At 40.3% G+C, this 25,543-nt stretch overlaps 1 protein-coding gene across 1 annotated transcript in view; it reads right to left on the reverse strand.

Moving 5' to 3' along the window:
- Nucleotides 1–22,056: 22,056 nt before the first annotated feature.
- ccn5 (cellular communication network factor 5) overlaps nt 22,057–25,543 on the reverse strand; it is a 30,937-nt gene continuing 27,450 nt past the window's right edge. Inside the window, exon 4 of the mRNA XM_039735845.1 lies at nt 22,057–23,896. Within this exon, the coding sequence (XP_039591779.1) occupies nt 23,664–23,896 (233 nt within the window). The 3' untranslated portion in view covers nt 22,057–23,663. The remainder of the gene's footprint in view (nt 23,897–25,543) is intronic.

Raw genomic sequence — 25,543 nt, forward strand, 5'->3', positions numbered from 1 at the left:
ATAAACAGAACTGCAGTGCATGCTGGGAAGCTAGAATACCAGGCAGCAAAAGTTTGTTTTCTTCTTCTTATGCTTTTGCTTGTTCGGCTGTAAATCTTAGAAAACTCACCTTGAGAAAATGTCAACATGTTCTGCTGCTGATGTATGTGTGTGTGTGTGTGTGTGTGTGTCCTGTTTGGGTGAGAGAAGGGAAGAGCTGGTACTGCAGGGAGATCCCACCCCACATCCCAGCTGTGGTTAGTGTCCCTGTAATGTTGTAGAACATTGGATCCGAGAAGGACACATTCTTCAGTGGGTTTATGACATGCCAGAGGAGGCAAAAATAACCGGAGAAGCCATCAATACAGTAAAAGCATTTCCTGTGACCATGAACGGCTGGTGATTTTCAGACAGAGCATTTTGACAGAGCGCATTTCAGATGCCTCTCCTTGCTTCTGTAGTCAATCTGCCTGTGTGAGTAGCTGCAACAGGCCTCATATATGGACACTGGCAGTAGATCAGCTCACTGACCCAGGGGAAAAGTATGTCATACGGGTGGCCTCTGACCCAGGATAAGCAGGGTGAGGTGGAGCTGATATGCTCTATCAATTCATCCATCTGATATCTTTATTCCATTTAGGGCTTTAGGGGACTCAGCTTATTGCATCAGCCTTGGACACAAGTATGAATTATTTCACCGAAAATACAGTTAAAAATTCCATGTGGTTAAAAAAAAATAAATCCATTCAGTATTTTCTTATAATGACAGTAACGTGCATGGAACAAGAGTGAAATTTCTCCACCAGCATTTATCAATCAATGATGTTTCCTCTTGACTTACAATCAGGACTGCAAAGGCTTCTATCATAAGACTGAGTTGGTGGTCCACTCCAGGGTTTAGGCTTGAGGAGGTGGTGAGATGGACCTTCTCTCTTCATTTCACCTTCATAATGAAAGATAGTAGTTTATTAGACCACCTCTTCCACCAGGCTGGTGCTGTAGTGGCATGCCATTGCAGTAGATGGCTGACTGCATTGAGCTGAAACAGAAATGTTAGTTATTGGAGAGATTGGAGCTGACCTTAAAAAGCCTTACATGGCCAAGGCCCTGCTTACTTATCTGAACTTATCATTACTTATAGACCTGATCGCACTTTGAGATCTTAAGATGCTGGTCTACTTGTGATTCCAAGGATTAATAAGATAACAGTGGAAGGTTATGCTGTTAGTTACAGGGTCCCAAAGTTGTGGAATGATCTGTCTGATCATATAAGAGATGCACCTTCAGGTCTCAGCTTTTAAATCCTGGCTGTAGACTCACAATTTTAGTTTAGCATACCCTGACTAGAGCTGTGGATTAGCTGTGCATACTGCACCTCTGCTGTTAGTCATTAGTACTAAAATAAAACTAATATGATATTTATAAACTGTCACTCACACTCCCCTATTCTGTTTCTCTTATCAGTATTAGGATGTGGCACTTGGTGTCACTGCTGTACTGCCAGGCTGCTCTCATTCATTTGGAGAAGTCATCTCGGATAAAGGAGCACTGGAATTATCAGATGGAAAGATTCTCTCATCAGATTGGATGACCAGCACAGACTCCATTATAGAAAACCTAAGAGGGGGTAGGCAGCAAAGTTGGCTGGGGTCTCCAGGACTGGGAATGAGTCTGACTTCTTCTTTGACTTTCTATTTTACAATTTTAATCTCCACCATTGTCAACTGGTCATAGTTAATCAGTTAATTAATAGACAGAAGTTGTTGCTATCCATTTATGTTAAATCAGTTCCTACTTTGTTTTCCATTTGTTTTAATAAATCCATATATGTATGTGTTCTAACTCATCCATCTATCCATCCATCCTCTTCCGCTTATCTGAGATCTGGTCGCGAGGGCAGCAGCTTGAGTAGAGATGCCCAGATTTACCTCTCCCCAGCCACTTCTTCTAGCTCTTTCAGGGGAATCCCAAAGCATTCTCAGGCCAGCCGAGAGACATAGTTCCTCCAGCGTGTCCTGGGTCTACCCTGGGCCCTCCTCCCGGTTAGATGTGCCCGGAACACCTCACCAGGGAGGTGTCCAGGAGGCATCCTGATCAGCTCATCATCACCTCATCTGACTCCTCTCGATGCGAAGGAGCAGTGGCTCTACTTTGAGCTCCTCCCGGATGACTGAGCTTCTCACCCTATCTTTAAAGGAAAAGCCCAGAGACCCTGCAGAGGGAACTCATTTCAGCCACTTGTATTTGCGATCTCGTTCTTTCAGTCATTACCCATAGCTCATGACCAAAGGTGAGGGTAGGAACATAGATCGAGTGGTAAATTGAGAGCTGAACAAGACCACAAGATACTTGAACTCCTCCACTTGGGGCAGGATCTCTCTCCCAGCCCTGAGAGGGCATTATACCCTTTTCAGGCTGAGGACCATGATCTTGGATTTGGAGGTGCTGATTCCCATCCCTGCCGCTTCACACTCGGCTGCGAACCTATCCAGAGAAAGCTGAAGATCACGGCCTGATGAAGCAAACAGGACAACATCATCTGCAAAAAGCAGTGACCCAATCCTGAGCCAACCAAACTGGACCCCCTCAACGCCCTGGCTGCGCCTAAAAATTCGGTGACAAAGGGCAGCCCTGGCAGAGTCCAACTCTCATTGGAAACAGGTTCGACTTACTGCCTGCAATGCGGACCAAGCTCTGACACCGGTTGTACATGGACTGAACAGCCCTTACCAGGGGGTCCAGTACCCCATACTCTAGGAGCACCCCCCACAGGATTTCCCGAGGGACATGGTCGAACACCTTTTCCTAGGCCACAAAACACATGTAGACTGGTTGGGCAAACACCCATGCACCCTCCTGGACCCTGCCAAGGGTGTAGAGCTGGTCCACTGTTCCGCAAATAGGACAAAAACCACGCTGTTCCTCCTGAATCAGAGGTTTGACTATCTGACGGATCCTTCTCTCCAGGACCCCCGAATAGACTTTTTCAGGGAGGCTGAAGAGTGTGATCCATCTGTAGTTGGAACACACCCTCCGGTCCCCTTTCTTAAAGAGGGGGACCACCACCCCAGTCTGCCAATCCAGAGGCACTGTCCCTGATGTCCATACGATGTTGCAGAGGAGTGTCCTTCAGCCACCACCCAACTCACATTGCACCCGACCTCCTTGGCCCCTCCTACAGGTGGTGAGCCCATGGGAAGGGGGACCCACGTTGCCTCTTTGGGCTGTGCCCGGCTGAGCCCCATGGGTACAGGCCTAGCTACCAGGCCTTCGCCATCGAGCCCCACCTCCAGGCCTAGCTCTAGAGGGGGGCCCTGGTGATCTGCGTCCGGGCAAGGGAAAACGCTGTGTACTAACTCAGTATTTATTAATTAGTATAATCTATATCTATATTTTAACTCAGAATTGTTCACAGCATTCTGAATTCCTGCATTCACCAAAGAGCGCTATTCAAAACTAAGCTGTATTGTATTGTGTGCAGAGAAGGACATTGGCTGGGCAGGGTGAGGTGATCACTTGTCTTTACACTTTTTCATGATTTATAGTGCATCAATAACTCTTGCTGTTAATAACAAACTGAATTGCCTTGCTTCTTGAAATACATTTAATGAACTTAGTTTTAACCTGGAATCCCATAAAAAAGATAAAGATTGGGTGAACACTAAAAAATAAAATTGATGTAGAAATCAAAATAAAAAATCACCAAAATGGAAATCTCTTTACTCCCAGATAACCACCTAAAAAGTTTGTTTTTCACATCTTTGATGAAAAAAGGTCAAAATGATTTTTTGGACAATATTGGAAGCATTCATACATAATAAACTAAGCAAATTGGTTATTAACAGTCTATAAACATTTAATGAACTATGCATTTAACAGTAATAAATTATCTTCAAATATTTGGCACGTTACTCTTATTTTTAATTATTTTATAGCATACTAAGTGCAACATATTTATCTGTGCAAAGTGTTCCTATAATGAAAAATTAAACAAAAGTGCTACCGTTTTTATTTTAAAAATAAGAAATGATTACTCCCCTGGTTCTCAAACCAGCGAGCAGAGCTGACATCCTGGAAAAGGACCTCAAGTGCTGGAAGGTTGCAACTACTTCAGCGTCAGGATGGAATTTGAGCACATCTCGTCATTTAGCATATGTGACCACTAGATGGCAGCTCAAGAAACAATCCCCTGTATTATCGTTTTAATCCAGACACGTCTGCATTTATTTGTCTTACCGTTTTCCATTGCTGATCAGCAGTTATGTCTTCTCCTACGGTGATTTCAGGTTTTCAAAACTGCAGTGTCGGAGAGACTGAGGGTCCCAAACTGGTCCGCAAGTGACTGAGTGAGGACTTGTGGAATTGTGATTTTGTGAACTTGTGTGTAATTTTGTTAATACTGCCGTCAGGAAATAAATAAACTAGTGAAGGAGCTCCATTTCGTATGTCTGTTATTTAAAATGTATAAGCAAGAGTTACAGTAAATTCAATTCAGTAAATCTGAAAGTAAATGCAAGCTGGTTGTTCTTTACTCAAGGCTTGCGTGGTGTACAGAATGGGCTCAAGGGGAAGGATTCATTGTATTGTACCATTTCTAAAGTGCCATCAGGAGGGCAAGAAAAGGGTTTCTATTGGGATGCAGAACGTGGACGATACGAGCAGACAATGCAGTGCGATGTTTTCTTTCAAAATATAATTTGAACAACATTAAGTCAAATAACAATAAGAATGCCTTGTTGCAGGGTGGCATGGTGGCACAGTTGTGGAGCTGCTGGCTCGCAGTAAGGAGAGCTGGGTTTGCTTCCCGGGTCCTCCCTGCGTGGAGTTTGCATGTTGTCTGCGTGGGTTTCCTCCCACAGTCCAAAGACATGCAGGTTAGGAGCATTGGCGATTCTAAATTGTCCCTACTGTGTGTGTGTGTGTGTGGGTGTGTGTGTGTGCCCTCCGGTGGGCTGGCGCCCTTCCCGGGGATTGTTTCCTGCATTGCGCCCTGTGTTGGCTGGGATTGGCTCCAGCAGACCCACATGACCTTGTAGTTAGGATATAGCAGGTTGGATAATGGATGGAAGGATGGATGCCTTGTTACAATCACCATGACTATCGGGGAATGGAAATCGACAGAGCAGTCGCAGTTGATTACAAAACTCTGAAAAAAAAGCCTTATTTTTCATAAGAGTTGCACTGGCATCCCGTCCATGGCTTATCGCTCTTTTGCAACAAAGGCTGCCAGCATGGGTGTATATGACCTGTGATTCTGGGATGTGCCGTTTTCAAAGAAAGAAAGAAAGATGTGTTTGGTGTATGTACTGAGAGATATGCAGACACTTTGTTTTGTCGGCAAATTCACGTGTAATGGGCAGACTGGAGAAGAAGAAGAAGAAGATGATAGATACTTTGTATTTATTTACGACCTTTCCTGTGCTCAAAGTGATTCAAAAAAATTCAAAACGAACAAAAAGCAAAGGAAAGAGGATCAAATACACAATGCTGGAAATAAAATAACATCAGCAATAAAACCTAAATGAAAAAAAAATACAGGAAAGCTTTGAATTAGAAAATGGAGACAACAAAGTGGAATAAAATACGTTTGTGAAAGGCTGGATTTGAAGGCAGGGGCTGAGCTGCGTTGAATGGTTATAGCAGGGCCTTGACTGTCACCATGTTGCTGCTGATTTTGCGATTAGATATCAAGTTATTTATTTATTTTTAAGAGAAATTTTGCCTTTAAGTGATCCTGTCAATACCAACATGAGATGAGACACTTTTAACCAAGTTTAGCTTTTGTCTCCTGTTACTGACTCTGTGTGACCACGAGTATGTCACTTCACCTGCCTGCACTGTAAATGAAAAATAAAAAAAAAAAAACATTCATTTATTAATTAACACAAAAGAATGTAACTAATTGTATTTTAATTGTTGTGAGCAGGGGAAAGGTACTATATAAATAAAATGTTGCCTTATACCAAGGTGTCAGGCAAATAAAAAATGATAATAATGTAATTTAACGCACTCTAAAAACAAATGTTTCAGGTAAATGAAAAATATTCCAGTAACAATGCTATACTTTTCAATTTGCCTTTGGACTTATTTCAACTTTTGTTTAAATAAATTAGATCCGATGCAGTTAAGATTCTTGTGCTTTTATTCTTGTCCGGTCCTTGACATTTTTAAATAAAGAACCTTTCTAATCGCACACTTATCATTTGTAGACATGTTCTCCTTTTGTAGCAAACCTATTGGCCAACTTGAGGTGCAGCTCTGCAGGAGAAGGTTTATGGATGTGCTGGGAGAGGACATGCGGCTGATGGGTGTAACGGAGCAAAATGACGAGGACAGGAAGATATGGAAGAAGAAGATGATCCGCTGTGGCGACCCCTAATGGGAGCAGCCGAAAGAAGAAGATGAAGAAGAAGAAGATATGTCAGTTTACACACAACCCAACCCTTTAATCGGAGTCATTGATACCACTTGGTCAGTTTACCAGGACATATTGGGAGGTGAGTGAGAGATGGAGAAATGGATTCAGACGTCCTTGGGAACATCACGAAGGACCACTTTTTTTACTGTCGCCATGCACTCACACACACGCACACACACAGGCCTTTCGTTTATATATGTCTACTCTGTGATGGTCTGTCCTGATATTGTTCCTGACTGGCGCCCAATTGTATACTGGGATAGACTCCTGTAACCCTGCTTCTGATAAGTGAGTTTGGAAAATGGATGGAAAATGTACATTGGCCAATAAATGGTGGACAACCTTGCATTTTAAACACAAGATGGTTTTTGTCAATGCCCCATGCGACTCAGATTGGGTCAAGCGCTTTCAGAAGTGGACAGATGGATGGAAGTGAACGCCTTTTGAGTCATATACTGTAGCTAGGGGGACAGCTCAGAATTGCTCTTCTCTTTTTTCAGTTTCTATTAAGGTGACTGGGGAATATAAACCCGCCATGACGCTGTAGTTAAGATATAGCGGGTTGGATAATGGATGGATGGATGAGTAATGGACAGATGGATGGATGGATGGAAGGAAATATAAACTCGGTGTGTGTGTGAGCGTGAGTGATATCATTGGCACAGATCCTACACAATCCAATGTGAAGTAAAATGATTCAGAAAAGAAAGGCCTGTATGAATATGCAGCATTGTTAACAACTTTATGAATCCATTTAGATGTCTGTCATGCATGCACGTCAGAGGATCTCCTCACAGGCTCGATCGAGGTTTGTGATAGTCCACCAGGGTGAGAGGGGGCGCTGTCGCTAACATTCTTTTCTCTTTCTCTCCCCACAGCGCTGAGGAACCACCCAGTGAGGTCACTTCGCCACGCCCCTTTCAGTTTGCACACTGTAATAGATCGCCTGCAAGGAGGCATCACTTTCTAGTTCGAGTGACCGGTGGGACAGAACTCGAAGGAACGACCCTTGCTTTTGAAAGCCGAAGCACTTATTCTTTTGTTTATTATTGTGGCCTTTCTTTATTGCAGGGGCTACAGGTTTTCATTCTAACTCTTTTCCTAATCTGTAACCAGTTATCTTCTTTTCCCTTCATTTTAATAGCCTTGTTTTTAAGGATTCAGACCTCCAAATTTATTCCTTCCTTCATTAAATGACAGCCAAAGAGCAATGAGATGTAAAACGAGCCAACAGATGACCAGTTAAGTTGGGATTTCAAACTCCAACCAATCTCTTAATAAGAAGCCGATTCTTTCTGTTAATTGAATTCCATGATCTGTTGCTGCTCTCATTCTGCCACAGCACACATTTCCAAAACTGTTGATTTTTCTGTTTTTTCTAAGAACACCGTCAAAATGTTTTGGTGACCTGAGAGATCAACCCTACTGAGACCTTCACCTTTCTTTATTTTCAGATATTGTGTGATGGGCACAAATGAGCTGGTCATGTGGCGGCTTGTTTTGTATCTCATTATTGCTTGGCTGCTAATTAAGAAAAAAGAAACAACTAAGCGGTCTGAGTCAAGTGAATTAAGACTAAGGCAAAAGAAATTAATTAGCAGCAAAAACTGGTCACTAATGAAGAAGATGGTTAGAATGAAAACCTGCAGCCACTGTGGCCCTCCAGGACCAGAGTTTGACACTCGTCCTTTATTGCCTTGAGGTGTAATATTGCTTTGGACTTTCGTAACCTGGTTGGTGTCCCAGTTTTTCATTGTTGCATGACCTGTCATTCCTGCACCTGTCCACGACGACTTTGAAAGTTCGGTCATTTACGATTAGCAAACAGTCAATACATTCACATTTCGAGTGTTGCGGTTTCGTCCTCTTTTTTGTTTTACTTTCATGTAAATGGAAGTTTGGTGATGGGATCAAAAAGCTGCTATCAAGTTAAGTTCAGATTCTGTGATGTGATGTTGAAAACATCGAGAAAAGTTGACTTGAGCATAAGGAGCGTGTACTGTATGTGTAAGTGGAAAATGGAAACTGATTTTCACTTCTCATTATTAAAATTTTTGTCTGAAAATGATGCCATTTTTTGTGTTATGTAGAGCTCCTGGATGAACACATCCTAGTAAAGATACAGAGGTGTTGTACCGTGTTAGCCATTATGGATGTAGTGAGACGTTAAGCAAAATGACACCTTGATTACATCTTGCCTGAAGAAGGGGCCAGAGCTTCCTTGAAAGCTAGGATATTGTCATCTTTCTAGTTAGTCAGTAAAAGGTGTCAGTTTTCTTGACTTCACACTTGCAAATTTACAAAAATTTAGAACAAGTGGTTCCCAAGCTATCCGCCCAAGACTTACTGTACGTATGACAATAACTTCCAAAAAAAATGGACCTATCTTGATCAAACAAGATGTACTGTGTTTGTCTTGTTATCGACTCTAGAGCTATTGTTTAGGGCCAGTCTGTTCCAGTACTTATCCCCATATCCTTCAAAAACAGTTTGACGAAAGTCCAATGATAACTTGCTGTAGAAATTATTTAATTTAAGCAAGATTTTTGTAGACTACTACATTTAGTCATGGGCCAGATCGATTGATTTGTAAATTTTTTCCTGGACTCGTTTCTTTGCCTTGCAATAGACTGCATTTGAATTCTTTGCCCAGTCATTATCCAGGTGTCCTCCTCGAATCTATAGAGGATTTTATTCCACATCTCTAAAGACTGATGATTCTGTTGCTTGCTGATTCCACATTGACCTTGAGTGAGTTCAACTTTGGCTGTTGATGTATGTGGGCCTTCCAATAGACGGACGTCCTGTCAGGGCTGTCTTCTGCCATGTTGGTAGTATAGACCCTAGGCAACCCGTGAACCCCACAGTCCAAAGCTGGTCTGAGAATGTTATATTATATTATGTTATGTTATGCTCTTTCCTAATTCAGACTCCTCAGAGGCTGGTAACACAAGATTACAATTCCTGTCGTGTAGGCGCAGTATCTCCCTGCAGCAGCACAGAGCAATGATGTCACCAGAGCGTCTGGACTGTTGATAAACGTCTGCACACCTCGACTTTTTATCTACTCGCTACATCCATCCATCTTCTTTTCAAGCACAGAGCACCACAGAGTCGGAATTTATTACAGTAATGTCGAGTGCAAGGCAGGGGGCAGGCATTAACCTCGGATGGGATGGCAGTTCATACTGGGCGTCATCAATCCCAAATGAGGGGCCCATGGACCTCCAATCCTGGAAACCATCTATCACATCTGATCACAACCTGGAAATGATCTGCTTAAGCCAGTCACCCCAACCAATCCGTAGGAAGCCATGCAACCTATCACTAGCAACCCAGAAACCATTCTGCCACAACCAGCTTCTCCTACACATTAGGAGCTTGCCGCTCTCAGTTTAAAACCCATGCTCCATCACCGCAGGGGGCACACTTGTGCACATGTACACTGAACCAGATTAAAGTTGAAAACTAATCAAATGTGTACGTGATTGGGATGAGAAAAGATAGCTGAATAAAAGGAGGAGGAGGCCAAAATGAACCTGAGGACAGTATGTGCGCTCTACACAGACTCTGGCCCTTGTTGTTATGAGAAAAGAACACCAATCGCCACACCACATGACAGGCTAACACTGGTGGATATGCATGTATAGTGACAGCGTCCTCCATCTCCATCTGGGAGTTCAACGGAGATAACTGAAAAAGAAAACTGTGGTATAGCGGGTCCATGGCTCAGATGAAAAGGCCAGTTTTTAAATAGATAATCGCTACACTTGCAGCTTATAGATGGAGCATGGTAGTGTGGCCAGAGCGGTTCTCAGACGCTGTGTGATCCGGGTGTTTCCTCACTTAAATGCACAGGTTGAGCAATCATCCACATCCATAATTGATTCCGAGAACAGGTAATCGCCACACCTGTGCCACGTCCCCATTATAAATAGGAGAAGCGAGCGGCAGAGGGAGAGAATAATGATCAAAAGAACGCATGTTAAAGGAGGTGAAAGAAGAGGACGCTGGAAGCGAAGGAGTCTGTGTGTGCATGAAAGGGATGGAGAAAGAGAGAGAGAGAGAGAGGGAGGGCAGGCTCACTGATCAGAGAAGGCAGCTGGGAAATGAGGCCTAGCAGGATGTTTGGCCGAAACCATTGGACAGCACGAAGTGGTCACTCCTGCTGAGCACATTGGAGGCAAGGAGTGACCGGAAGGTGGTTGGCTCGCCGTATAAGGTAGCGGGAGTCAGGAGGCTTAGGAGGTGGAAGCCCCAGCATGAGCATCCTGGTTGCTGGGGAACCAAAGTCAGTCTGGAGAGCCTGATGGAGTCAGGGACCGCAAGGCTACAGACTGGAACAAGAAGGTCAGCTGCAGGTAGGGCGACTTCCCTACAGCATAGCCCGGATGGGAGAAGCAGGGGAGCTGCCAGTAGAAGAAGGTACCAGGTTTTGTTTTTAAAGGACTGCTCCCAGACATTGTTTTAACCTTGTTTTTAAAGGATTTATTCATTGGATTTTACCCTCCACATTCTTCACTGTTTTAATGGATTTATTTGACATATTGAAACACTGCACTATTTATTTGAACACTGTTTGGAATTCTTTTTAATAAAAGCACTCTTGCACCTTTTTGCACCATCCCCTTTCTTTGTTGGTGTCCTCACTGTCCAGCTCATCTAGCTACATTACTGACAGTGTCGGGTTCGAGAGGCTCCTTAAAGGGAAGTGGAAGCCATGGAGAAGAACGTGCATCGTCACCGAGACCTTTTAGCTGTTGTCGCCTTCCCATTGCAGGTAGGACCTGGAAGTGTGATCACCAGCACATACCCCCAGAGACATCTTAACATTTGGGCACAATGGGCCCTGGCCAGGGGCTCCAGGAGCGTAAAAGCCCATGATGTTTCTGATGCCTATGTATGTTTCTGTTTTGCTATCAAATCAGGGGCCCCAGCGCACTACTTTGCCCGAGGGCCAATGATGCTATTAAGATGTTGCTTAGACCCATGCATGTCATCTGGAGGTATAATGACCACATCAGCACCCAAAAATGGAGGAATATGGTGGCCTACTCTCTGGTTTCCTCATTCTCCAAGACTTTGAAAGTGGTAAGAGGGAAATCAAGTGCAGTCCACCTATTTCAATAATAGGACAGCAGAGTTCAGGTCAATAATGGCAGTCAAAAGAATCATCCATCTTAATTAAAGGATATGTGTTTCTCTGTGTCATTCTGGTTGCTATGTCCCTGTCATTCCAACAGATGGAGCATCACAGACATTTGTAGTAATAAAAGTCATTGCATTTGCAATTCCAAAAAATGGCGCATTACAAACATTAACACTGCTTTCACGAATCCAAATGGCATATAACAGAGAAAAATGCATTGCATTTGACATTCCAACAGATGGTGCATCAGAATCATTTGGTGTAATGAGTTGTATTACTACAAATTGTGCGGTGTGACATCTTTTGTCAGAGATATCCAGTAACATAATTCACAATAAACACATGAAAATTCACCACCCCTTGGCACATTCAAAATGAACCACCAGGAACTGTGGAAGACCCTCTAGATTTATAGGGCAGATGGCATTTCGTGGAATTGATTGACAGGTGGCCCTGCCTCTTGGGGGGATTCACACACAAAAAGGCTTTTAATATACAGAAGAAAAAACAAAAATAAATAAGCAGCGTAAAAAAAAGTATCAAAAATGAACAAAAGAGAGAAAAAACATAATTCTGAACCCCAGCCAAGAGCCCTGGCTGAGACACGACACAGTATATAATATAATATTCAAAGAAAACAACTAAATAATAAATAGAAAAAACTAAAAACTAACAAAGTGCCTGAAGGCTCAATGTGAATCCCTAATTACCCCTGAGTGAGTGTGTCTCTGTCTGGGCCCAGCAATTGTTGGTTGCTTCTCTCCTTACACCCACTGTGGAGTAGTCAGACCTTTCTTCTTTCTTCTGCAAGTATGGTGTAGAATTTCCTATATGGAACATTATTTTGCTTAAACTGCTGGAAACATTAAACTATGTATCGATTTTTTCATTGAAATTATACAACAAATGGAACTCGGGAGTAACAAACATCAGTTATGAACAGTTAATTAACAAGAAAAGAATAAGAAGACCCCGTGACATCCACTCTCTATCTCCCCCATCTTAAACCCAGCCCAGTCCTGCTGTGGAAGATAGCAGCAGTTTCAATTTAAAGGAAACTTAGGTGAACCAGAGAGAGAGAGAGAGAGAGCGGTACAAGCTCTGGGGGGCTCAGAAATTCAAAGTCGACATATCAAGTAACGGCTGCTCGACTGGAGACCAAGCAGAGTCCACAGATTTAAAGTTGGAGATATTAGAGAGGGATGATGTATTGCATGATACAGTATGCCATGGTGTACGGCCTTCTTAAATTGAACCATTTCTACAGTTTCTTTATGCAAAAAGTTAAACTGGTAGTGTCTTAGTAGGTAGGGATGCACTGTTTATGAATATTGGGAGATAAGGCATTTGACAAGTGAGATAAGACCAGTTAGACCATCAGGCTATTTAATTAACTAATAATTACTTTATCTCAAAGTCTCATGGGTAGCATTTTAGTTTAGGAATTGCAAAAATGCATATATTACTCATTTATTGCTATGTAATAAGACTTTAACATAGGCTTCTTCTTGTTTTTAATGACACGAGCCATCCGTAAAGTGCTTATTCATCTCTGTGCAGGGCAGAATAGTAAGAGGTTTTGATGTGCTGGTAAAATTACTTATGAATATGAAAGATTCACGTGTTATACAATATCAAGAAAAATATGTCTCACTTAAGCTACTTCTGGCTGCTCCAAGGTGATGTTGTATTACTAGGTGATGATGCTTTGTAAGTGTTATTTGGGCAAAGGACACCCTATTTCCATAGCAGTTAATGAGCAACAGATGCAATTTTGTAGTACTTAAAGTGTTAACATCTCATTTGGATACTTTTTTTTTTTTATTTGAGTTTAAAGAACCAATTACAAAACGTTATATACAGTTTGGTCAAAAAGATAACCAGTATAAATTCCCAAACAATAAAGTTTAAAATAAATTAAGTCATACTGTACTCTAACCATTTACTTTTTAAAAGTTTTCAAGATTTCCTCTGAAGGGCACAAGAGGGCAGCCAAATGCCATTCATTCTTCTGATGATATAAACCTTCAGAGCTTTCTGTGCCAAACATGTACTCCCCATCTCTTATAATACAAATTATACATAAACTTCATAATATTGCCAGAAGATACATTTTAGATATTTAGATTATGAATATTTTACTCCTTTGGAAATGTTTATAATTTTTAAAGCAGTGCCTGACTGAATTATAAGGGCTGACCTCGAGGTATTTTTATTTTTTTGCTCCATCACCACTGAAAATGTACTCACCCTCATCCATTTTATTAATTTAATAGAGTCTCATATTCTTATTCAATTCCATCCTCATTGTTAAATTCTGGTACAATAACAAATGCCAAACCATCAAATTAAAACGTCATTACTGTTCTTACTTAACAGACATCCATGCTGTAATTTGCCATAAAATCCTGATCCATGTTACAAGGATACTGTGAATACTCCCAGATTCCATTATTGCATTTTTAACTTCATCTTCCTTCCATTACCTGAAAAACGGAAAGATTCCAAAATGTTGCACATGAATATGAATGCTTTGCTCAGTGAACTTTTAAATCTCCTCTGCCAGCTGTTATGAGTTTGCTTTTAAGTGTTTGTAGATTTTGTAAATTTCCATCTCTTTTTAGTATGTTCTTTTAATGTCTGCAGTTTTGCCTCAGTGCCTTTTCTCTTCTCCTTGTAATTAGGCCTGTCAAGTGGAACCCAAAATGTCTTATATATTCCTCTGGTTTTCTTCAGTTCTGTGTTGAGGTGATAGCTAGTCTTTCTGGTTATTTTATTTTGGCTCTCCTTTTGTGAGTTTTTGTTGATAATTTTCGCATGCATCCTGCTTGTTGTGAAAGTAAAGTCAAGGCAACTTTATTGAATAGAACACATTTAAAAACAACAGGAGTTGACTAAAGTGGTGGGTTAGTGCCCTGCCCGGGGTTTGTTTCCTGCCATGTGCCCTGTGTTGGCTGGGATTGGCTCCAGCAGACCCCCATGACCCTGTAGTTAGGATATAGCGGGTTGGATGGATATACAGTATATATATATATATATATATATATATATATATATATATATATATATATACTGTATATATATTGTGAAGTGAAAGAATCTGTTTCAACACATGAAAACAGTTTGTGGCAACCACCAGTAAATTCTCACCGGCTGCAAAAGGGTATAAAAACAAGTCAAGATGTGTTCTCATTGAGTTCCAAACTGAACTGATCCAGCTTACAGAAGATGGTGGTTTTATAAGCCGAAACTGGAAGTGATGTCAGTCTGGGCGCTGAAAGTGATGTCATTGATGTTGAATTAGGAAGGTTTTTCCATATTTTGCTTGCAGAGATAACAGAGGTAGTTTTAGTTCACCACTCCCTGGCCTAGTGGGTAATTACCTCCACTTGGTCCACTTAGATATATATACTTTGTATATATATATATATATATATATATATATATATATATATATATATATATATATATATATATATATATATATCTCACACAAATTTAAACAATGCTTCTGTTGTGTCCTCACAGCCTTACACTCACTCTGGTCAGTTCTCCCCTTCTCAGCATGTAACAGAAATTCTTATCAGTGATCTCATCGAGTTACAATGACTTATTTTCTAAAAGATATTCTTTTCATTTAATTCATCTCTTAAATAACAATTTCCCTTGAGAATTAATGAAATGTATCACAATCATTATTATATTATTCAGTTATCACTATGCTAGATATTACAAATACACAGCGGCAAAAGAATAGAACAGATCTGTATTTCAGAAACCGATTGATTTTGCGTAATCCTTAACTTGGTATATTTCTCCTTTGCATATTTTTATTTTTGAGTATATTTTAATCACCACAAGAGTAATACAATACTCTGGTGAAACAATCTTCATTCCACAAACCTCAATGAATTTCGGCCAGACACTGAAGGCTGAGGGCAGGCCTAAGCAGTGATGTCATAGTGGACTGACCCTCCTCTTTTAGACTCCACCCTCTGGCAAACAACATAGATACACAATATATAAGTTCTAGATATTACATTAACCATATAATATTAACAAAAAATGAAACAATAACAAAAAACAAAAACAACAGAAATAACAATAAATAGGAAAATAAAAATAAGCCAAGGAACAAACCTTGTCTGAATCATAATGCTCTTGGCTTTTGCTTTGGTTATTTATTTCCCTTCTTGATCTGTGTAGACATGCTTTTGTTTTCATTGAATTGCCTTTATTTTAGTAAATTTGGTATTCATTTATTTTTAAATATATTCTTTGTTCTTGATTTTGAAAATCTTTTATGAATTTTGCCTTTTTTAAGTTTTTTTTTTTTTTTGTAAAATTTTGTTTGCTTGATTTAATAAAGTAAATATAGTTTTGTTTATTTGGACCTGGGGTTTTAACAGATCACCCCTCACTTTTTGCACCATGCCTAAGGGAATTCAGGTGCTTGATGCCAGAAGTGAGAGCCCTGCAGGGGCTGTGAGAAGTGCGGGATTGATCAGGAGATGGTCAAAATTACGTGAAGTGTTCTTGTACATTGCACCGAGCGCTAAAAACTGTTTTGAAGCATATCACTCAAGGGGCAGTTTTGGCATTAGATCCATACAAAGGACAGTAGAAAATGATGAAAACTGTGAGACTGAAAGTGATACAGCTTGTTTGGAGCATCAATTTTGTGTTATAATATTGTGGCTTATCATCATATAATAACATTTTACATTTATAAAACAAACTTTTTGACTTTCAAAATGGTTGAAAATTGCTTGGGGAGGTTAGGGTTGTAGAGCCAAAACACTGGGAAGGGCAGAGTTCAAAGGGTTAAGTTTTAGGGACAGGCCTACGTTGAAGCATTTTTGAGTTTTATAGAACACCAGTGCAACAGACCCTTCACTCACTCATTATATACACTTATCATTAATCTAATTTGGTTAATTTTAAATCTCTCAGTCAAAATGTTCATCTTCTTTCCACTTTATTATCCCTCTCTGTCTAGGACTGATGCTAACTTTATTTTGAAGTCACTGCTTATCCTTCCAATGTGACTCTAGACACTTTTTCACTCTCTGATCACAGGATTACAAAGTAGATTCTTCAGTTGCTGCTGCTCTCCTCACACTCTCCTCTTTCGATGGTTCAATGCAACCATAGCCTGGAAGTTTGGGTTAATGCAGAAAATCCTTATACTTGTGACCTAAAAAGAAGAAGCGAGTAACGTGAAAAGGTTTTGGGATACTAGCTGGTGTCACACATGTGTGCTTGGGAGTCAATTGAAGGGACCAGAAAAAGATAATCCCATACCAGGCCGGGGGCGGCAGGTTGCGCTAAACCTCTCTATTTTCTCTCAGCAGACCAAATATGACAAATCTTTCCTGTCCTGGCCCCGAGGACGTCACTTCCTGGGAACAGACTATAAAAACCCATCATCCTTCATATCTAATCAGTTCTACTTTGGACTCGAACCTGTACACATTGTACCCAACTAAAAGCCTTTTGCAGCTAGGGAAACTATATGGGTGGCTGCCCTAAACCTTTGTTGTGTGTCCAGTCATCTATTTTACACTGGCAATATGAGGAAGGAAAAAATGGTAAAACTAAAGTCCTACCAGGTAGCAAAACAGATGGCATTTATCCAGTGAAAGATGGTCCTCAGATGAACCTCTGATTCCAGTGGCTTCAAAGTTCTTGTGGTGCTAACTCAAAAGGGGTGGGGCTTTGTGGGAAGCAGAAGCTCAGACGTGCGTCATCTGGCTGGCAAGCCTCAGAACATTGGATGGAAAATGAGATGGAGTTAGTGACAGCACCACCTCTCTGCTTGGGGTGATAGATAGATAGATAGATAGATAGATAGATAGATAGATAGATAGATAGATAGATAGATAGATAGATAGATAGATAGATAGATAGATAGATAGATAGATAGATAGATAGATAGATAGGAAAAAGCTAAAGAATTCAACATGGCTGGGATGAGTGAGTGTTATCCAGGGAGATAAATTAGTCTTAGGGCTGATGAGATAATAGCTCAGAAAGTGAATAATCCCTTCTTGAAGGTGCTGTGTTGGAAGAAGGTGAAATGGGCAACCATAAGGATCTGAGCAACTTTGACAAGAGTCAAATTGTGATGGCTGGACGAGTGGGTCAGAGCATCTTCAGAACGGCTGGCCTTGTGTGGTGTTCCCAAATTTAGTGGTTAGTACCTACCAAAAGTGGTCCAAGCAAGGAGATAACCAGTGAACCAGTGACAGGGTCATGGGACCCTAAGACTCCTTGATGCGAATGGTCAGATCCCTCAGAAGAGTTACCATAGTGCAAAGCTTAATGCTGGCCATGAGAGCACACAATGCATCACAGCTTGCTACTTATGGGGATGCACAGCTGCAGACCAGATAGAATGCCCATGATGATCCCTGTGCACCACAGAAAGTACCTACAATGGGCATGAGAGTGTCAGAGCTGGCCCATGGAACAATGGAAGAATGTGGCTGGTCTGATGAATCACATTTTCTTTTAGATCATGTAAATGGCAGGGTGTGTTGTTTACCTGGGGAAGAGATGCAGGATACACTATGGGAAGAAAGCTAGCTGGCAAAGGCAGTGTGATGCTCTGGGCAAAGTTATACTGGGAAGCCTTGGGTCCTGGCATTCATGTGGATGTTACTTTGATAAGTACCACCTGCCTAAAGAGTGTTGCAGACCACATGCACTTCTTCATGGCAATGGTATTTCCTGAAGGCAGTGTCCTCTTTCAGCAGGATAATGAGCCCTGCCACACTGTAAGAAATGTTCAGGAATGGTTTGAGGAATATGACAAAGAATTTAAGGTTATGAGTTGGCCTCCAAATTCCCCAGATCTCAATCTGATTGAGAGCCTGTAGGATGTACTGAAAAAGCAATACTGGAGACCACACTTGGCAACTTGTGGACTTAAGATATCTGCTGCTGCAATACAACAAGGTCAGAGCTGTTTTAGTACCATGAAGGGGACCTACTTGATATTAGGCGGGTGGTTTCAATCTTACATTGCAGCTGAGTTTGTTGAGGCTTTCCAAATAGCTTAAAGTAGTTCAAATGCAGCTACCAGACAAGCATTCCAGCACTAATATGACTTGCCATATATCTCTCTATTATAAAAAAAATCTTGGAAGGAGACGAGATGTAATTTTCTCAGAGAGACACTTAAATGTCCCGCGAGAATGTTGGTGCGGTACAAATGCAGAGCAGGTTAGAGATAATGGAAGTACAAAAATTAGAAAGTCTCAAAAAAAGGATAGGAAAGATTGCATTAGCATAAACAAACAGAAATTATTACTCGGTGAAATAGCGGAACAGTGAAAAGAGATTGAATATATTGTTCGGATTTAAACTTTAGAGAGACCTATAGATCGTATAATTCGTGTTGCCATCAGGGGAAAAAAAAGCAGTGTTTCTTCCCAATGAAGAGGCGTATCCACGAGAATTAAAAGATTCCAAAAATTTTGGCGCGGAATACATGCAGAGCAGGTTAAAGATAATAGAAGTACGAAAATTCGAAAGTCTCAAAAAAAAGGATAGGAAGGATCGCATTAGTGCAAACAAACATAAATTATTACTCAGTGAAATAACGGAACAATGAAAAGAGATAGAATATATTGTTCAGATTTAAACAATAAGTCCGAGACTTGTAGTTCGTCTAATTCATGTTGCCTGCGAGAATGAAAAGATTCCAAAAATGTTGGCATGGTATGAAGTTCCGTGAGACGGAGACTTTTAACATGAGATTCTTTCAAGTCACGCCCTACTTACAACTATTTTCAAACAAGACCACAGTCATCTATCCTCATTCGTGTGAATGTTTTTGTCAGAAACACTTCCTGCGCTTTCAAATCTTACAAATTTTATCAGACCAATAATTTTATACGTTCTAGATGACACGTCAACAAATAAGAGAAGGAGAAAGAGCATGGACAAACATTGGAAAAAGTCATTTTATTTATTAGAGAGAAAGAAACGATATTCACTCAAAGGCAGTTATACATTGCGTTGTCAAGATGTAAGTCCAAACACGGAATTAAAATTCAATGTGATCTTGAAGAAAAGTTAATTTCAAATATTGTTTTTACTAAAGTTTTAAAGTAAAAGTTAAAATAATGCATATGTAACAATTCCCATGAAAATAACAATTTCTTTAAATTGTATACGGTGTCACACACGTGCGCATGGGAGGCAGCTAAAGGGCTTGCGTGAAGGCAGTTCGGAGGCATGCCGGGGTGTGGCAGAGTGCACTGACTCTTTTTCTCCCTTGCCTGTAGACCATCCCCGGGGGATTTCACCTGGCTCTCCAGACATCACTTCCGGGACTGAGCCAATGGAAGTCAGCCACACCAGCTCCAGTCCCTCTGATGTCCCCTCCGGCTACGAACCAATGGTGGAAGACCACGTGCCAGATCCATATGACCTCACTTCCTGTCTCCCCCTTTAAAACCTGCCCCTTTTCCTTTGTTTCCTCAGTCTTGTACTGGACTCGGTTGGATGCACTTCAGTGCTGTTTGTTCTGATAAAACAACCTTTTGCAGCCAGGATACACATTATACGGGTGGCTGCCCCAACTCTTTATCTGTCCATGTCTCGTTCTTGTGACAACGGTTAACCAAACCCAGGGGTGGGTGAGCGAAGCGAGCAGGGGGCAGAGCCCCCTAGTGAATAAATAAACAAACTCAATACTGTTATTGTAGTTTTATCCCAAAACTCTTAACATATTTTCAGTACAATAATAGTGTATGAAAACAATTTAAAAAGTGAGAAAATGAATTATAACAAAACAAAATCTAAAAGTGTTTATAATTCCACAATTTTACAAAAAGAATCATACATCTATTGTGTGAAACTCAATGAACATAACACAGTCCTTTAGTCATTTGCTCAATCAATCAGTCAAATACACAGTTTACTCTATAGATTACCTTTCTTCTTATATCATTATATATATTATTTATACAGTACATACAGTTAAATATATACAATATCACAAATATACAAAGAAATATATAGCATTATTGGAAGGAAAGAAACAAAACAGTCTATTGACTTCATAGAAGTGGAATAAATAAAGCAAGATGGTACAACAGAGTGAAAGACGAGAGTCAAGCTGAAAAATGTTAGGGAGGACCACAAGCACATTGTTTTGGGTATCTGAACATAAGAACTTAGGTATGTTTCGGCCAAAGAATGCTCCCTTTCTTGTGTTTATTTTCATCTGTTTTGTCTTTTATGTTATTTCTGGTGAATTAAGTTTTATCTGTTTTCAGTTTCCAAATATTTTTTGCTTATTTATTATTTAATTTGCATGTATTTTGTGCTGGTCTTGTGTGTTTCTTGGGCATTGTCAATGGTACCTACCAAGAGGTGGGGCCGTCCTGATGTCACCACTGAAGGACCGCCCACAGCCTACATATGCATTTTATTACTATGAATGTTTGTGATGCACCACCTGTTTGAATGACAGACAGAAAGAGACATAGCAGCCAGACAGACACACAGACATTGTTCCTTTACTAAGGTCGATAGTATTTTTTTTTTCATTTTTAAACCTTCAAACAACCCAAAATCAAGTATTTGCTACACGTTTTTTTCAGCATTTTTCTCTCTCGTTTCTTCTTATTCCTTCAAAATTGCCAGGAATTTGCCTTTGCATTGTGCAGAACAGAGAAAGCTGTTGTTTCAATGTTTTTTTATAGAAATATGCACAGTCATGTTGGTCCATCCATTGTCTTGACTAGATAAGAGATAAGCAAACAGTAAAAGAATTCGACGCCTTCCTTTATTGAAAAAAAAGAAAGCATGTGCCACGATTTCCTTGAGAATACAAAAGCAGAAATCTCGGAGGAATGAATTGAGGAGCACTCGAGTGCAACATGTCTTTAAAAATATGTTTTCCTACACTCTCATTTGGATTTTTTTCCCCAGAGAACACAGGACTCTGGTGAATTTGAAGAGATGCCACCAGGACATCGCTTAAATGGAGAGACGTTATGGTGGAAAGTGGACTTAGTTATAATACCATGAAACACCTTCAGAGAGTTATAAGAGGAAAAATACTAAGTGATAACTCTTTGTAAGCAATAACTACATTTAAAACAAGTATATGTGCAATTTATAATTTTTCCAAGACTAAATAAATATTTCTAAACTATATATTGCATTTTTTTTTTAAAAGAATTATTTTTTTCATTTGAAGTTTTCATCTATCAAAACCTGAATGTCCATCCATTATCCAACCCACTATATCCTAACTACAGGGTCACGGGGGTCTGCTGGAGCCAATCCTAGCCAATGCAGGCCACAAGGCAGGAAACAAACCCCAGGCCTGGCGCCAGCCCACCACAGGGCACACACTAGGGACAATTTAGAATTGCCAATGCATCTAACCTGCATGTCTTTGGACTATGGGAGGAAACCAGAGTACCCAGAGGAAACCCACACAGACATGGGAAGCACATGCAAACTCCATGCAGGGAGAACCCAGGAAGCGAACCCGGGTTTCCTAACTGCGTGGCAGCAGCGCTTCCCACCACTCCACCATGCCGCCCAAACCTGAATGTGACAGAGTAATTTTGTTGTGAGATTTGGACTGAGCTCCCTTAAATCTATCAGAAAGGCCTAAAAATCTTTGACAGGAACAAAAACATTTTGTTTCTTGCAGACCAATGCAATCGGTGACAACTTCTAATAGGACGAGGGTTCATATTTGGGACTTCAAAAAAATAAAACTCAAATCCAATTTTCTCCATTGCTAAAGAAATGAAATCAATTTTAGAAGTAGGCATTTTCCAGCTTTTCAAGCTTCACTCTCTTTGAAACCATTGGCATTGTTTCAATCTATTGTTTTGCATATTTCAGCCAATAGGATTGCTTTCCTCAAAATCTGTTACAAATATTAGATGGTTATAAAAGCAAAGATATGAAATAAATACCTACTTTTTGTTAAAGATATCACTTAAATTAATGACTATATTAAATGCTTGTTTCACTATTTCATGATTACATGCAATGAGTTGACAATTTTAATATACTGTAACAGCAAGGTGATAGCTTAAGCTTACTGAATATATTTACATTTTTACACATAGAAAACAAAATAGAAACATTTCAGGGACATTTTCAAGCCAATCCTCCTATGACAGAGCGAAACTTGAACTGAATTCTAAAGTTTGTTCTCTCAGCCTCAAAACACTTTACACCAATTGTGTACGGAGCAGTACAGAAATAAGTAGATCATCATCATCCAGCCCACAGTGGAAATTAAGACAGAGTTGACATGCTCTGGGAATTCTTAAATTTACCCTTTCTTACCTATTCTATGTGATCATGTGCCTATCCAGCGTGAGTTTTAGAAGAACTGCACTGTAAATTTGTCAATCAATTTTCTCAAAAATCTAATAAGGATTTTCTCTTGTGTTTCAGTAAAAATAAAACCATGCAATCAGTGGAAATCGCTTTTTAAACACAATGTGTCCACCATTTTCAGCTGACCTGATTGCTATTTATACATTCGATTTAAAGAAATCAGCATTATGTCAGATCATAGCAAATTTGAACAACACAGGTCAGTCACATGAACTTTCCCACGGGAAGGCTTGTATTTTTCATAGCATGTTAATATAGCATTTGTCTAACCCTGAATTTATGTTTCTTTGTAACACTCGGGGCAGCCTGCATACATCATGGTGTATTAACCATAACATAGCTAGGAAATCTTTAAGAAGCCATAACGTTATCCATTCTCTGGGTGAAAGATCTCACTCTCTGGATCAGTCTTGGGTACCAGAACTGAACACCTTCCGGTCCATTAACACAACTTCTTTTCCTTGACATCTCTCTTCTGCATGCTGGACTAACTTGCGTTTGCGTAACTCCATGATTCTGTGATGATCACATTGCATGATGGTAAATATGATCGTTACTACGTAGCTTTTCCCTCATACAGTATTCCATATATACATTTCATTACATTGAAATAAACCTCCCAACTTAATGTAATTGCAGTTGTGCTTGCAGATCATATGCAAATAAGTGTACAATAAAAGAAAATACAAAAGTCATTGTTTTCAAAATCCTGCTGCCACACAAGGTTTCTCAGCTCACCGGTGCTGTACGTCTGTTCATGCTCCGACAGGGTCGGTTTATACACAACCGGCTTTTCTTTTCCATTCTGCACTCCGGATTTTTGTTAGTGACGCGGGTAGACACTCCAATTCCACACATTTTTGAGCAGGCACTCCATTCTGTGCTATGCTCAATGCAGTTGGTAAATGGAGATAGGCCTTCAAAATGGGATACTCCATAAGTGCTGGCATCTGGCGTGAAAGCTGAAAGAAAAATCTCAGTATGACCTTTGTTGGTAATTACACAATCAGCATGTAAAAATCTCTGTGTTGAATGCACACCAAAGCATTAATTACTTTTATATTTTATACCATTACATTTCTTGGAATGTAGCCTTAAAACATAAGAGGTCATTATGTACTGTAATTCTAGAGCAGGGGTCATGGAGGACCACCGTGTTTGCAGGTTTTCATTCTAACCCTTTTCTTATTCAGTGACCTGTTTCTGCTGCTAATTAACTTCACTTGAATTCATTTTAATTGACTTGTTCTTGAAGGCTCAGGCCCCTCAATTGCTTCTTTTCCTTAATTAGCTGCCAAACAATAATGAGACACAAACTGAGCCAAAACATGAGCAGCAAATTGGGTCCATTATACAATATCTGAAAATAAAGAAAGGTGAAGGTCTCAGGAATGTTGACCTGTTCAGGTCCTCAAAAAAGTTTATCAGTGCTCTTAGAAAAGAGAAAATCAATTATTTTGTAAATGTCTGCTATTGTACAGTGAGAGCAGCAACAAGCCATGGAATTAACAATGCTAATAATTAATAAGATGCTGCAGATGTTCTATCAGGCGGTTGTGGCGAGTGCTCTCTTCTATGTGGTGGTGTGCTGGGGAGGCAGCATAAAGAAGAGGGACGCCTCACGCCTGGAGAAACTGGTGAGGAAGGCAGGCTCTATTTTAGGTATGGAGCTGGACAGTTTGACATCCGTGGCAGAGCGACGGGCACTAAGCAGGCTCCTGTCGATAATGGAAAATCCACTGCATCCACAGAACAGGATCATCTCCAGCCAGAGGAGCAGCTTCAGCGACAGATTGCTGTCACCATCCTGCTCCACTGTCAGATTGAGGAGACCACACACTATGTGACTCTTCAATTCAACCCGGGTGGGTAAACGTTAATATTATACAAAATTATTGTCTATCTGTTATACTTTCATAGTTATCACTCTTTAATTTAACATTGTTCTTTATCAGTATGATGCTGCTAGAGTATGTGAATTAATAAAATATCTATCTATCTATCTATCTATCTATCTATCTATCTATCTATCTATCTATCTATCTATCTATCTATCTATCTATCTTATAGAATGGGTTTAATTAACCACAAGAATCAGCGCAACTGCATGCAACTGGTTGGAGTGATGCAACTGGTTGGAGTGAAATTGGTTGGAGTCTGTGGCCCTGACTTAGCTGGTCTTCTGTTGGCTCACTCACTTCACATTTCATTTCTGTTTGGGTGCCATCTAAGGAAAGAAAGGAAGCAATTCAGAGGAACGATGAAGAAATTCAGGAACACAAATCTTAAACAACAAGTCAATGAAAATGAAAGGTAAAAGGAATTAATTAGCAGCAAATGCGGTCACCAATTAAGATCCTGGGTGTCAAAGGACCACTGTTATTTTAGCATGAACCAGGTTAGTTGAGCTAGTCATCTTTTTTAGAAGAACTTTTCATGATAAGGTCATGTGAAACAGTTTTAAGTCACTGACGACAGACAGCCCGTCTTTCTTTTTGTTACACAAATGGAGACTACAGAGACATATGATGGAAGTGTTAAAATTTAGGAAGGGAAAAAGGACATCAAATGCCGGCTGTGACTTTAGCCTAAGTCTTCTAGAAAGGGTA

The sequence above is a fragment of the Polypterus senegalus genome, chromosome 14 (genome assembly GCF_016835505.1).
Source record: "Polypterus senegalus isolate Bchr_013 chromosome 14, ASM1683550v1, whole genome shotgun sequence".
Taxonomy (NCBI): domain Eukaryota; kingdom Metazoa; phylum Chordata; class Cladistia; order Polypteriformes; family Polypteridae; genus Polypterus; species Polypterus senegalus.